This window comes from Ovis aries, chromosome 22 (genome assembly GCF_016772045.2).
Source record: "Ovis aries strain OAR_USU_Benz2616 breed Rambouillet chromosome 22, ARS-UI_Ramb_v3.0, whole genome shotgun sequence".
Classification (NCBI taxonomy): domain Eukaryota; kingdom Metazoa; phylum Chordata; class Mammalia; order Artiodactyla; family Bovidae; genus Ovis; species Ovis aries.
In genome coordinates this window covers 18901716-18916326 of record NC_056075.1, presented here as the reverse complement: position 1 = coordinate 18916326, position 14611 = coordinate 18901716, and the positions used below count along the sequence as shown (strand labels likewise).

Here is a 14611-nt window from a genome sequence, read left to right as displayed (position 1 = left end):
GTATCTTCCTTCCATTCATTACGCTCTCCCTGAATACTTGTTTCAGAAAACTGTATTCCCAAGCACACAGCGCAAATTAATTTTTATTAAAGCTTATTTTAATTTTATGTTCTGTTATGATAATGATCGCTAGAACTTGTAATATACTCATATTATAGGTTGACAACCCTTTAAAATCTCTTCTGCAAAGTGCCAGATGGCAAATATTCTCTACTTTTGGGCCATATAGTCTATACAACTACTCAGCTCTGTCATATAGGAAAATCAGCCAGGGAAAACATGTACATGAGTGAACAGGTTTGTGTTCCAGTAAAACTTTATTTACAAATATAGGCAGCAGGCCAGACTCGGCCCAAAGGCTTGGTTCTGTTGATAACTGCTTTAGACTAAGGGGTCCATTTGTCTTTCAGTGTATTTTGTCCAGTGATTAGCTGTTTGACTTTCAGAAAGTCTGAAATTCACTTTCTTCCTCTATGAAATGAGGATATTGAAGTAACCTTCAAGAAGCAACAGTTAAAACCAGATGTGGAACAACTGACTGTATCAAAATTGGGAAAGGAGTATGACAAGGCTATACATTGTCACTCTGCTTATTTAACTTCTATGCAGAGTGCATCATGCAAAATGCTGGGCTGGATGAATCCCAAGCTGGAATCAAGATTGCCAGGAGAAATATCAACAACCTCAGATATGCAGATGATACCACTCTAATGGCAGAAAGTTAAGAGGAACTAAAGAGCCTCTTGATGAGGGTGAAAGAGGAGAATGAAAAAGCTGGCTTAAAGTTCAACATTCAAAACTAAGATCATGGCATCCAGACCCATCAGCTTATAGCAAATTGAAGGGGAAAACATAGAAGCAGTGACAGGTTTTCTCTTCTTGGGCTCCAAAATCACTGCAGATGGTGACTGCAGCCATGAAATTAAACGACACTTGCTCCTCGGAAGGAGAGCTATGACAAACCTAGACAGAGTATTAAAAAGCAGAGACATCATTTTTCTGACATAGGTCCATATAGTCAAAACTATGGTTTTTCCAGTGCTCATGTACAGATGTGAGAGTTGGACCACAAAGAAGGCTGAGCACCAAAGAATTGATGCTTTCAAATTGTGGTGTTGGAGAAGACTCTTGAGAGTCCCTCGGACTGCAAGGAGATCAAACCAGTCAATCCTAAAGGAAATCAATCCTGAAAATTCACTGGAAGGACTGATGCTGAAGCTCCAATACTTTGGCCACCTGATGCAAAGAGCTGACTCACTGGAAAAGACCCTGATGCTAGAAAAGATAGAAGGCAAGAGGAGAAGGGGATGGCAGAGATTGAGATGGTTAGATAGCATCACTGACTCAAGGGGCATGAATTTGAGCAAACTCCAGGAGATAGTGGAGGACAGAGGAGCCTGGTGTGCTGCAATCCACAGGGTACCAAAGAGTCAGACACGATTTAGTGACTGAACAACACAGAAGTAATCGACATTACTCTGAAATGTTGTTCTGAAAACACCACACATCTTTAAATAAGCTTTGCAGGAAATTCCCAAAAAGGCCACAAGATGAGTTGTTTCCCTGTGACAATGTCTCAGAGCCCTGCTGATATTTCCACAACTTTGCCTCTTTCCAGGGATCTCTCTGTCTCCGTAGGTCTGCGTACCCTCCCTTCTGTGGGTCTCTCTTTAAGAGCGAGTCTCTTTAGCTGTGTTTACAGTGTTTTTCTCTCTGTTCTCGGGGTTTCACTGCCCCTCAATTTCAATTCTGTGCATTCTTGCGTGTCTCTCTTGCATTCAGCTTTTTCTGTACATCTATCTCCTTTTTTTGCATCTCTTCTTGATTATGATGTTGGATAGCTATATATTTTTTCATTATTTCCTTTTTAATGAAAAAAGTTCCCTATTCTTAATTTTTAAAATAGTATATTTTTCAAATTTTAGAAAATTTTCTGTTTATGTACAATGAGATACTTATAAACTATTTAGCATGGTATCCAGTGTATAGCAGGTCCCCAGTAAGCATTACATCCTTTTTTCTGGCTTCCCCTTCATGTAGCTGCCTAAGTTTTGTTTTTGTTTTTTTTTTTCCACATGGGCCAACAATTTCCAACAGGAAAAAAAGGTTGGTCCTCTGTTTTTATCTAGAGGACCTTGCTACTCTCTCACTCTTACCCAGGACACCCACTCTCGACCTACTCTACGTCATTACCATTCTTGTACATATTTTGGGAACTAATGAAGGTAGAAGGTCGAAGTCCAGGCAACAGACTGAGGCTCAGTTGGCTTTGCTCAGCCACCCAGTGATGATCTGGCACTTCCCGCAGGCTCCTTCTCTTTCATTTGCTCTATAAGTATTTTCCGAGCACTCCTTATACCCTAGGTGATGGGGAGACCAACGTGAACGCAACTCACAGTTTCTTCCCTTCTAAAGCTCATGGTTCACAGGGAGAACTGGACGATAGGTAGCCAAACCAGAGTAGGGCAGAGGATGCAGCGACTGGAACATAGACGAGGGGAGGGTCTCTCAGAGATGCCTTTCAAGGTGAGACCTAAAGAATGAGAAGAAGCCAGCCCAGGAGGGAGGTGGAGGGAGAATGTTCTGGTCAGAGGGCTGAGACCACGTCTGCTGGACCATTAGGAACTGAAAGGAAGCTGGTGTGTCTGGAGGAGACCAGCGAGGCAGGTGGCAGACCGAGTCGGCTCCCAGGCCAGGCGTGATAAAAGGTCTGGGTTTCCTTCCAACATAGTGGGAAACCACCATAGAGTTTCAGGCTAGAGAATGGCTGATCTGATTTATGTGTTAAAACGATGACTCTGGCTAGGGTGTGGGGGAATTCGATTGGTAGGGGAAATAGGGAAGCAGAGAAAGGAGGCTCTCCAGAGATAGTGGCCGTGGAGGAGGCAAGAAGAGAAAGGATTTGAAATATTTTAAGAGGCAGAAATGATGGGATTGACTGATGAATCCGATGTGGAGACAAGAGGGTGGGAGAACCAAGGCTGACACCAGGCTTCTGGCTTTGGTACTTGAAGGCCCATTGCAGGGAGGAGGGGGAAGGAGCGATCAATAGTTCCATTTTGGACACGTTCCATTGGAGATGACTGTGGTGCGTGCAGGGGAAGATGTCAGGTAGGCAGTCGGATATATGAGTCTGAGCTTGGACTAGGGGTTTGGGTTGGAGATATAAATTTGGGAGTTGTCAGTCATGGGAATGGATATTCAGCCCTGGGAAAAGGGGACAGAGAGAGGAGAGAGGAGCCCTGGACCAGACCTGGGGACTCTGACATTAAGAGGCAGAGAAAGGACGAAGCACCTATGAAGAGGAGAAAGGGGAGAAACCAGAGAGAAAGAAGGAAAGCTGGAGGAGGGTGGCATCCTCAGAGCTGAGAGAGCAGTGTTTTAAAAAGGCAAGTGGCCGAGAGCGCAGGCCACTGAGCCAGGTGCTGCTGAGAGTCCCCAGGAGAAGGGAGTGAAAAGGCATCCTGTTTGTGGCCTCGTGAAAGCCGCCAACGGCCATAACAAGTTGAGATATAAATTTGACTGGAGTTAGATGCGTTGTATAACATGACTGGAGTTGAGGTGGAATGTGGATGGCGAGTGTGCTAAGTTGCTTCAGTTGTGTCCAACTGTGTGTGACCCTATGGACTGTAGCCCACCAGGGTCCTCTGTCGATGGGATTTTCTAGGCAAGAATACTGGAGCTGGTTGCCATGCCTCCTCCAGGGGATCTTCCCTACACAGGGACTGAACCCCTGTCTCAAGCATCTCCTGCACTGGCAAGTGGGTGCTCTACCACCAGCGCCACCTGGGAAGCCCAGAACGTGGATGGGGGTGAGGTAAATGGGCGGCAAGAAAGTGGAGACTGCTTGTGAAGACAACTATTTGAGTTCTGTGACAAAGGAGAATAAAGAAATGTCTTGGTGGGTGAGAGATCATGGGTGGGATGTTTGGGGATGAGAAACATTATTGTGTGTTTGGAAACTCAGAAGTGATCACTCTAGAGGGTGAGAGATGGTGCCTTTTTTTTTTTTTTAAATAATGATGAGAACTTACAATTGTGTAACTCTTCACAGTTTACCAAGTGTTATCACACACACTGGCTTATCTTCACAGACTTATAGATGAGGAAGCTGAAGCTTAGAGGAACGGAGTGACAAGCGCAAGGTCAGAGCCAGGAAGTGGCAGGCCCAGGACCCTGCGCCCAGGCTGTTCTTCTTGGCCTGACCCCCAGGCCCTTCCCTGTCCACGGCAGTGGACCGGCACGAAACTTGCCCAGCACACTCACAAGAATGGGTTGCGCCCCACTGGTGTCTCGCAAGCAGATTTTTAAATTTCCACCAAGCCAATCACTTGTGCCTGCTGGCCTAGCCTTTGATATTATAAAGTCATAGCTACTTTTCAAGAACAGGGGACCCTGTCCCACTTCCTAAGCCTGTTCAATTGAGCTTCAAAGCCTCCTGAATTTCTAGAAGTGCCCAACAAGCTCAGGCAGGTGTTAGAGGAAACGTGAAACCCCACGTATCTCACATCCATCTCCCCATCCCTGCTGTGGGAACTGACACCCCAGAGGGACCATGACTAACCTCTCACACCCCAGTCTCCAGATCTGTAAAATCCTAGGACTCTCATGGGGATGATATGAGGTAGGGGTTATAGAGTACTTGGAAGGATGCTTGGCACACGGTCACTGCTCTATGAGTGCCAGTCATGATGCTTTTCTGGTATTCGCTCACTCATTCACTCAGACACTTGCTGGGCACCTTCTCTCTGCCAAGCATTGCTCTAGGCGCAGCAAATGCAGAGATGCACACACATTCTTCCTGGGCTCCAGAAGCATATGTTTTAATGAGGGGAAGCAATGTTGGAACACAAACAATTCTGCCTTGAGGGAATAAACGAGGTGCAAAATGCGGTGGGTGTCCAAACAAAAGAAGATCACATCTAGGCCAGGCAGCTGGGCAGGCTTCCTGGGAGGAGGGGAGAGCGGGGAGCACAACCCCCACCTGAAAGGCCGGGTGGTAAGGAATCAACTAGAGCGTCAGCTCCATGGAGCAGAGTGGGAGGGGATGCGGCTGGCTGTCCTGGGGGAAGACTATGAGAGGCGCTGGTGTCAGGGCAGCAGAGCCAGCCGAGGGAAGCCCTGGTGGGAGGAAGGAGTGGCAACTCCGTGCCCCACCCCCAGCCTCCTCCCCGGGTTGCTGGGACCCCCTGTGTAGGAGCCATTGGTTTGGCTTTGTGTCTGTAGCCCCTAGAGGTGGTGGTGGACACAGTGGCCAAAGTGTCAGATTTCATCCCAGGCTGCCTTGTAGGTTTGGGGAAGACTCTGTGGCACCCTGAGCCAGCCTGGCACCTCCACCTCTCTACCTCTTAGAGAGTACTGGGACTAGTACCCCCAAGTGGTTCAAAGGAGAGATGATCCAGGGTCATCTGCTGCCCCAGGGTCACCACCACAGGAGCTTGTGTGACCACCTACCACCCCACATTCAGGGTGAAAGGACTGGCCTCCAATAGGTGTGGAGGCCACGACCTCTCCCCTACTGGGAAGTGGCTCCTGGGGGTGGTAGAGACCTTCCAGGAGACCCAAGGGACAGGGGGTGCGAAGGAGGGGTGTCAGGGCTGGACTTTCTATGGTAGCTCCTCAACCATAGCCTGGAGGGTGGGGCCCAGCCCACTCTGTCTGTCCCCTGAGGTGAGTTAGACTCAAGGCACTATTTTAAGAGCAACAGACCAAGAAGGGCTCTCACACAGCTCTTAGTCCAGTGCCTTTCAAATGCTGGCCCTGGAATCCCTTGTTTAAACTGCATTTTATGGAATGTGATGCATAAAATAAAATGCATGCATGTGTATTTAGTGGCTCGATCGTGTTCAGCTCTTTGTGACCCCATGGACTGGGATGTTTTCCGAGCAAGAATACTGAAGTGGGTTGCCATTTCCTCCTCCAGGGGATCTTCCCGACCCAGGGATTGAACTCATGTCTCCTGCATCTCCTGCTGCACGGCAGGCAGATTCTTTACCGTTGTGCTATCGGGGAAGCCCCCAAAGTAAAATGCATCTGCATAGAAATGGCTCTGGATGAAACTGAGCGAAGAGGGCCTGAGGCCCACCCCGACGTGTGTCCACACATTTTGTGACCCTGTGATTCAGTCCAACTCTCGTTTTGCAGAAGAGAAACTCTCAACCTAGAGAGGGGAACTGACCACCCTAAGGTCCCAAAACCAACCTCTGAAAGAGTCAGGACCTGCAGAGAAGCAAGTGAAATCAAGGCTGAGAAAGTGTTTTATAAACTGTGAAGTGTAGGGTTATTATCTCCACTTTATGGCAAGTTCTTGAGCATTTTCCCGTGTCGCTACTTTGCGAGAGGTCACCAGAAAAAAAAAAAAGGACAGAGTGTTGGCATCACAGGCATTGTGGGAAAAGCACAGGATTGGACCTGAAGACAGTCATTTTAGAAGCCCTATGCTGCCACGTACAAGCTGTGCAGCCTTGGACAGCTTACTTTGCCTCTCTGACCCTCCGTTTCCTTTTCTAGAAAAATGCCTTCTTGACTATCTTTCTGGATTACCGGGGTTCAGGTGAAGCAATGCCTGGGAAAGTGCTTGTAGCCAGGCCTAGGGCCCCAGAACTAGACTGTCTCATGAGGAGCAGTAATGGTGGTGAACGAAGACCTGAAGGCTTTGAGGACTAGCATTTAGCGCCCGGAAGGCACTTGCTGTCCCTGAGGGCTTGAGCCAGCTGCTGACAGGGCGGGAACCCAAGTGTTCCGTCTCTGCTGCCTAGACATGTCCCATAGGTCACACAACACCCCGACATGCAGTCCTCAGACACTCTTTGTCAAGGCGTCAAAGGCACGACCTTCCATCACCGGGTGCTGACTCAGCCCCCGGTGAGCTCAGCTCCCCTTTCGCACACTGTGGATGCCAGAAGGCGCCTGGCCAGTTACTCAGCACCCCCTAAACTTCACTGACTCTGTGTCTTGGTGACGAAGGAGAGGGCCAAATTGGATGTGTTTCAGAAAAGCAAGAAGTGATTTCTCTCAAGGACCTTGGAGAGTTCTTTCCTCCCTCCCTGCGGTGAGCTCCGCAGGGGATGTCCAGCAGCTGGCAGCCGAACTCTGCTCAGGATACACACTCTTGGGCTAAAACAAAGGCAGGAGCCCGGGGATTAGTGGATGGGGGTTGGAGAGCCTGGCAGGTGTTCCAGGAGGAGGGAGGAGTCCTCAGACATTCCTGGCGGTGCTGCCTGGGGGTGACCTTGGGCACACCGCTTTCTCCAGGTGGAAGGGCGACGGGAAGAAATGAACCACGGGACACCTAAGCCCTTCTGACTCAGCTATTGGGCTCTGAGGATCCACTCAGTCAACAAAGATTAATTGAGCACCTACTGAGTACCAGGCACAGTGCAGAACAAAGGAGACAAAAAGTTCTGCCCTCGTGGAGCTGATATTCTAGCGGGAACAGAGAAAAGATGAAGAGGGAAATAGGAAATGATCAGCTAGCGGTAAAAGCCATGGGGAGGAGGGGGCTGAGGGGTTAGGGATCCTGGGTGGTGGTGATTGCAAGTTTCAGAAGTGTGGGGAGGAAGGCCCCATCAAGAAGGGACAACTGAGTGACAGTCCAAAGGATGTGAAGGAGGGAGACAGCCTTGTGCATCTCAATGAATAGCGTCCTGGGCCGAGGGAACAGCAAGTGCGAAGTCCTTGAGGCAGGAGCGTACAGCAGGGAGGCCAGTGTGGCTGCAGGAGAGGCAGACAAGAGAGAGATGAGGGCTGAGGAGCAATTTAATCTTTTGCTTTGTTCCTCAGGAAAAAAAAAAGATCCACCTGATGACTTTAGATGCATTCATAATGCTACTATTTAAGAGATTCATTCCAAAGCTCAAGGACAAAGCCTTCTGCATTTCTAGGGCTCATTTACCGTAGGGCCCTTGGGACAGCAGAGGGAGCCTGGGTTCAAGTCCCAGTACCTGACACTAGGTATGTTACCTTGGGAAGGGCCTTCAACCTCTCTGAGCCTCAGTTACACTGCTCAAGTTCATCAGTTGCCCCATCTGCAAGATAGGTTATTAATGCAGCCACCCATGCAGCCACCCATGCCTACCTCTGGAGAAGGCAATGGCACCCCACTCCAGTACTCTTGCCTGGACAATCCCATGGTGGAGGAGCCTGGTAGGCTGCAGTCCATGGCATCGCTGAGAGTCGGACATGACTGAGCATCTTCACTTTCACTTTTCACTTTCTTGCATTGGAGAAGGAAATGGCAACCCACTCCAGTGTTCTTGCCTGGAGAATCCCAGGGATGGGGGAGCCTGGTGGGCTGCCATCTATGGGGTCGCACAGGGTCGGACACGACTGAAGCGACTAGCAGCAGCAGCAGCACGCGTACCTCACTTGATTATTGTTAAAGTAAAGGTCTCTCAGTCGTGTCTGACTCTTTGTGACCCCATGGACTATACAGTCAATGGAATTCTCCAGGCCAGAATGCTGGAGTGGGTAGCCTTTCCTTCCCCAAGGGATCTTCCCGACCCAGGGATCGAACCGAGGTCTCCAGCACTGCAGGCAGTTCTTTACCAGCTGAGCCACAAGGGAAGCCCAAGAATACTGGAGTGGGTAACCTATCCCTTCTCCAGGGGATCTTCCCGACCCAGGAATCGAACCAGGATCTCCTGCACTGCAGGCGGATTCTTTACCAACTGAGCTATGAGGAAAGCCCATTTGCTGTTAAATTCAATGAGATCGTTAATATGAAAGTGACTTTTACATTGAAATGGGTAAGATAAATGTCACATTGCTTTTTGTTTTCTTCAGCAAAGCCTATGATAAGGGCTCATCACTGGCTGCCCACTCCCCTCCACCACCCTGCTCCCTATACTGCATCCCATGTGGGCCCTGTTGACTCTCACTTTGCTTGAGTCCATCTCTGATTCAGGGATGCTCATCAGATGCCTGGAGACTCCAAGACAAGGCTGCCAAAAGTTCCCGGGAATGTTCTGGGACTGGTGTGTCCCCACCTGGCCTGGCCAGGAGGGCTCTGATCAGGTGGAACCAGGTGGGCCCAGCCACTCCTCCCCAACATTCCCCTCCGCCTTCCTGCAGGTACAATGGCCCCAACCTGGTTCTGAAGTACGACCGGGCCCAGAAGCGGCTGGTGAACATCGCGGTGGACGAGCGCAGCTCCCCATACTACGCGCTGCGTGACCGGCAGGGCAACGCCATCGGGGTCACAGCCTGTGACATCGACGGGGATGGCCGCGAGGAGATCTACTTCCTCAACACCAACAACGCCTTCTCAGGTAAGGGCTGCGGGCCTTGGGCCTTCCCTGCTCCCACCTTCCTCCTCCCATCACCAGGTTACAGTCACCGGCTTCCCCAGGCCCAGGCCCTGCCACCTCCCAGCAATGACCCAACAGTGACACCCCCGGGAGGCCCTTTCTTCTCTTATGCATGAAGCTTTTTCTCACCTCCCAGCCCCTGGGCCTGGTGATAGACGCCTTGAGCAGAAGACCAGTCCCTGTCCCTCAGCCTTTATGTCCTGTTTGCCCTCCAGTCTCAGCGGACCCCCATCCCCCTGAGGTAACCCGTCCTCCCTTCTCCCCCAGCTCCTGACTCAGCCATTCAGGACTTCTCACACCCATCACCCGCAGATGACCCCCACCTCCTGGCATAGGTCCCCATGGTACTTTCAGGGGGCCTTTCTAAAATGCTCTGAAATCCTTCAGGGGTCCCCACAGTGTTCAGATGAGCTCATTTTTTCACCCCACATTCCTGCTAAGCACCAGCTCCCTGCCAGACAGGAGGCCTCAGGGCCGGGGACACAACTTGGAGGAAGACAGACCTGGGGCCTGTCCTAGCCCGGAGCACCAACCCCTTGTCACTTGGGCTCTTGTGTAAATGCAGATTCTGCCTCAGCAGGCCTGGCTGGGGCCCCAGAGCCTGCCTTGCTAACACACTCTCAGGCGACACTGCTGCTGCTGGTCCAGGGACCACACTTTAAGTAGTGATGTCCTGCATCCCAAGGAACGGCTGAGGGAAATTGATGCCCAGAAGGCTACATAGTAGTAACAATGATAATAACTAATATTTTAGTGGCACCTACTCGGTGCCAGGGTGAGGGTCTAAGTGCTTCATCTTGTTCAGTTGCTCAGTCATGTCTGACTCTTTGAAACCCCATGGACTGCAGCACACCAGGCTTCCATGTCCTTCACTATCTCCCAGAATCATCTCATTTAAGTCTCACAACAGCTTGAGTATGTAGGTCCTGGTATAGCCCACTTTATAGCTGAGGAAACTGAGGCACAAAGAGGTCGCATGACTTGCCCAAGCCACACAACTTGTCCACCCCAGGATTCAAACCCAAGTGTTTGACTCCAGATCCATCCTTTTAATCAGCACGCTCTATAGCCTTACTCAATCTAAGACCCTCAGGACCTAGTAGAGAGCCAGGCTCACAGTTGGCGCTCAGTATTCCATGAGTCGGGAGGCTGTACTCTTGGGGCTGCAGACAGAAGTCTGCTTCCATGGGGCCATACATCTGCAGGGAAGTCCCAGCTTCCTCCTGAAGGATGCAGGGTCTCACGTCCCTGTGGGGCCAGGTTGGACATGCCCTGGACTCTTCCAGATGGGGGCAGCCTCTTGGGTTGGTCTGAACCACACTGTGCAGTTCAGACTTGCGCACTCACTGTCCTGCACCCTCCCAACCTCCTGGAGTCAGGGGGTCACCTGACTCTGGGGACCACCCTCCCTGCTTACACACACACACACAGTGGCTTTACTCTGGCCTATACTGTTGCCCCTACTGGTGTCTGAGCCCAAGCCAGGATCCAGCCCCAGACTGCCCTTGCTGTTGAGCCCTGCCAGTTGCCTGAATGGGAGGGGATGGGGTTGGGGCTGGTGCCAGAGGGAGGGGCAGGGGCAGGCAGAGCTGACTGGCTGACAGCCAGCCTTGTGCAGCCAAGAAACAATGAGCCCCAGCCCTGAGTGGTGTTTTATGGGTTTTCATCTCATCTTGCCACCAAGTGAGGCCTGAGAGATAGTAATTATCCCTACACAAATATCAAGGCATGATTACCCAGCTGGATTTACTGCCCTCTCCAACCAAGCCAAGATTGGATTAGGACACAATTAATTGATGGGCTGATCAACTCTTTAATGTGGGGCAAGGTCAGGAGGGGAGCAGGGGCAAGGGATGCTGTGGAAGGGGTGAGTCTCCGGCTGGAGGGAAGCCGAAGTGGGGAGGACTGTGGAAGGGGGTGTTTAACACTGGCTCGGTGGGCACGATGCCAGAGGAAGGGGACACACTCTTCCCAGTCACTGAACACAGAGCACCTGGGCTGGGACCTGTCAGGTGTCTCTGATGCGGCAAGCCCGCCCATGCTCTTTGAGCATTTCATAGTGAAACCAAGAGCCACAGTGCTCAGCCCAGGCTGCACGTGAGACTTCCCTGAGGAGCTTTAACACTCCCAGTTCCCAGGGAGCATCCTGGTCAGTCCAATCGGAAGATCAGAAAGCTCTCCGGATGATTCCCCTGTGCAGTCAAGGTTGACAGCAATACCCCAGAGTCATGTTGGCTGCATGCTCAGCCTAATCATCACCCCATTCACTCACTCATATATTCGTTCACTGGATACGTACTTATTGAGCACCCACCATATGCCAAGCACTGTTCTAGGCACTGACGATGCCCCAGTGAATGAACTGACAAAAATCCTTCCCTCTCTCCCCAGTGCAATCTTTTATTTCTCTAGAAACCTGACCCCCCCCCCTTTCCTGGCCCTGTGGAGTCTTAAGTTCCTCAAGGGCAAAGTCCCTGTGCTGGTCATTTTGTGCCCCATTCTGGCCCAGCCAGAACTTGAACATCCTAAGAGTACAATTAAAACTTAATAAATAAATCCAGGAAGCACAAACAAGGCACACGCCATTAGGCCTATGAGAAGGTTCTCCAACAGAGGAAATATGAGGAGAGGCAGAAAGGAAATATGAGAGAGGTTCACCTGGGAGAGCTTGGAGCTTGTCCCCCAGAGCTGGGGTGAGGATGACAGTGCCCTGCAGCCTTAGTCCCAGGCATGTACCTCCCAGTGGCCTTCTGTGGGTTTGAGTTAATTTTTCAGTTGAGTGATTCAATTCATTCATCGACAGTGGGCGGGTTGTGGAGCCAGAACCTTTGTGCCAGGTCAGCACTTCCCTGGGTCCAGCTGGCATGAGGCTCAGCCACTGCCACCCTGCCCACCGTGAGGAACCTAAGATCCTCTCCAGAAGCCCCGGCCAGCCCACACCTGCCCATGGCTTATGACTGGAACTCCCTCGGCCTATGCCCAAGCATTGGAGGGACCTGGGGAACAGGGGCCCCTCCCTCTCCTTCAGCCAGCCTTAGGACATCAGCACTGGAGTCCCTGGAAGAGGGCTGGGACCCAGCATCCTGGCAGTGTTCTGTAGGAGTCAGCCTGTACAAACCTGGGATCTACCCCTCACTTCCTGAGTCACCTTGAGCACCCAGGGTGCTCGACACTTCTCTGTCTCAACCCCTTCACCTGTAGAACAGGCAAAATTGTGTCAACTTCATGAGTTTAACTCCTTCCATAGACTGTATCCAAAGTCTTACCACCACCTACCACACCCCCTCCAGATGTGAGCCAGCTTGCCTTTCTGACTCCTTCTCCTGCCCTCTTCCTCTTGCTCACCTCATTCCCACCTGAGGCCTTTGCACTTGCTGTTCCCTCCACCTGAAAGGCTTTTCCCACCATTGTTCTCAACATTCAGTCCTTCCCTTCATTCAGGCCCCTTCTCATGTGTCTTCCCTGTTGCTCCCAATGCTCTTAACTTGCTTTATTTCTTTGGAGCACTTCCTACTGTCTGAGAGGGGGCTGTAAATTTGTTGTTCACCTTTCTGCTCTTCTGCTAAACACCATGGGGACAGAGACTTTGTCTTGTTTTCTGCTGTATCTCCATGACCAAAGACATTCTTATGTCACTTAGTAAACATTAATACATATATCTGACTGAGCCGCTGAACTAGTGAATGAAAATCACTTAGTATGATGTCTAGGATTTAATCCATGCTCTCTAAGCAACTGCTGTTATAATTCTGCGGCCTGAAGAAAGGCAGAGACTTTTTTAAAATGTCCAGGACAAAACCGCCCTGGGCCTCCCTCCCAGCTGCTTGAAGGAAGAGACTCTGGGAGCAGAAAGAAGAAAGGGTCATCATGTAAATAAAACACCGCACAAACGAGGGTGTCAGGTGCACGCAGCTCAAGGGTTAATAATCAGAAAGCAGGTAAGAGGGAGGGAGCAGGACTGACCACAGTCCCAAGAGGCCTGAGCGAGGAAGGCAGCCGAGGGCTTAACTGACCTGGAAAAGTACTACAGTTTCAGGCGACACTGAAGCCAGTGCTTCAGGCAACACTACTCTGGAAAAATCAGGTAGGAGCCTCTGCAGGACAAAGGGGGATAAGAGCCTGCTCCAGCACCCCATGCACAGGCCAGGAACCCAGGACCCCCTGCAGCTCCTGTTCAGAGCCCATCCCTCCAGGGTCCTGCGCTGACTACTCAAGCTGTTGTTCAGCTTGGCCCCGAGCTCTCCTGCCCATGTGACCTGCCTGGGGTTACAGCAGTGTGGCGGTAGATGGGCCAGTGTAGACTGCGAGCCCCACAGTTTATTTCATTCATTCATTTCAGCAGGATGGTCACTGACCCTCTGCCATCTTCAGTCTGCATGCACCTCCCTCCTCTTCTACACAAATACTGCTACTCACAGTACTGCCCCTTACCTTTTTACTTAACAACTGATTTTGGACATTATGTCATAGCCACACACAGACAGCTTTCTCATTCTTTTTATGGCTGTATAGTACTCTATTATATAGATTTGCCATCCCCTGAATTGGCCCTCTCTTGAGGAATATTTAAATTGCTTGCAAACCACCGAATGAATAAGCTTGTACTACATGCCATTCTCCACAGCTCAGGTGTGTCTGTAAGGTAAGTTCATAGAAATGCAACTGCTGCGTCAAAGGAGTATACAGGGGCAGTTTCGATAGGCACAGCCAAATCGTCCTTCAAAGGGACAGTCCTAGTTACACTCCCGTCAGCCCGCATGCCAGTGAGCATCTCCCATACCGATACTCTCAGCAACTCATGTCATCATTTAAAAAAAAATTTGCTAATCTGATAGCGGGGAAAACTGGCATCTAAATTCAGTTTTAATTTTCATTTTTCTTAAAATGAGTGAGGCTGAACATATTTTTATATATTTGGGTCTCTTGTCTGCTCAGAGCCTTTGCCCATTTTCTTCTATTGATTATCGGCCTTCTTCATATTGATTTGTAACACCTCCTTATGAATTAGGGAAACCAAGCCTCTGCCTGTAATACAAGTTGCACGTAGTTTCTTCTTGTTTATCATTTTTCTTTTGCCTTTGTTCATGGTGGGTTTTGCAATGTGGAACGTTTTTGTTTTTATGAGCTTGGATTTATCACTCTTTTCTCTGATGGCTTCTGAGCTCCGTATTATATTTAGGCCTTCAGTGGGGCTTTTGTAACCTCTCAGAGAGGAGGCATCAGTCACTGTGCCAGAGAGAAGAAAGGGAATCGGGGCGCCTTGCGCTTTCAGCCTCTTTTGCCTCCACAGCAGATGAGCCGTC

The 14611-nt window shown here is 50.3% G+C and overlaps 1 protein-coding gene across 3 annotated transcripts in view; it reads left to right on the top strand.

Annotated features, from left to right (window-relative positions):
• Window positions 1-14611, top strand: part of CRTAC1 (cartilage acidic protein 1) — a 147735-nt gene that overhangs the window by 81824 nt on the left and 51300 nt on the right. For all 3 annotated transcript variants that reach the window (XM_027960229.2, XM_042238487.1, XM_027960226.1), the window contains exon 3: window positions 9073-9269. In XM_027960229.2, the coding sequence (XP_027816030.1) occupies window positions 9073-9269 (197 nt within the window). The remainder of the gene's footprint in view (window positions 1-9072; window positions 9270-14611) is intronic.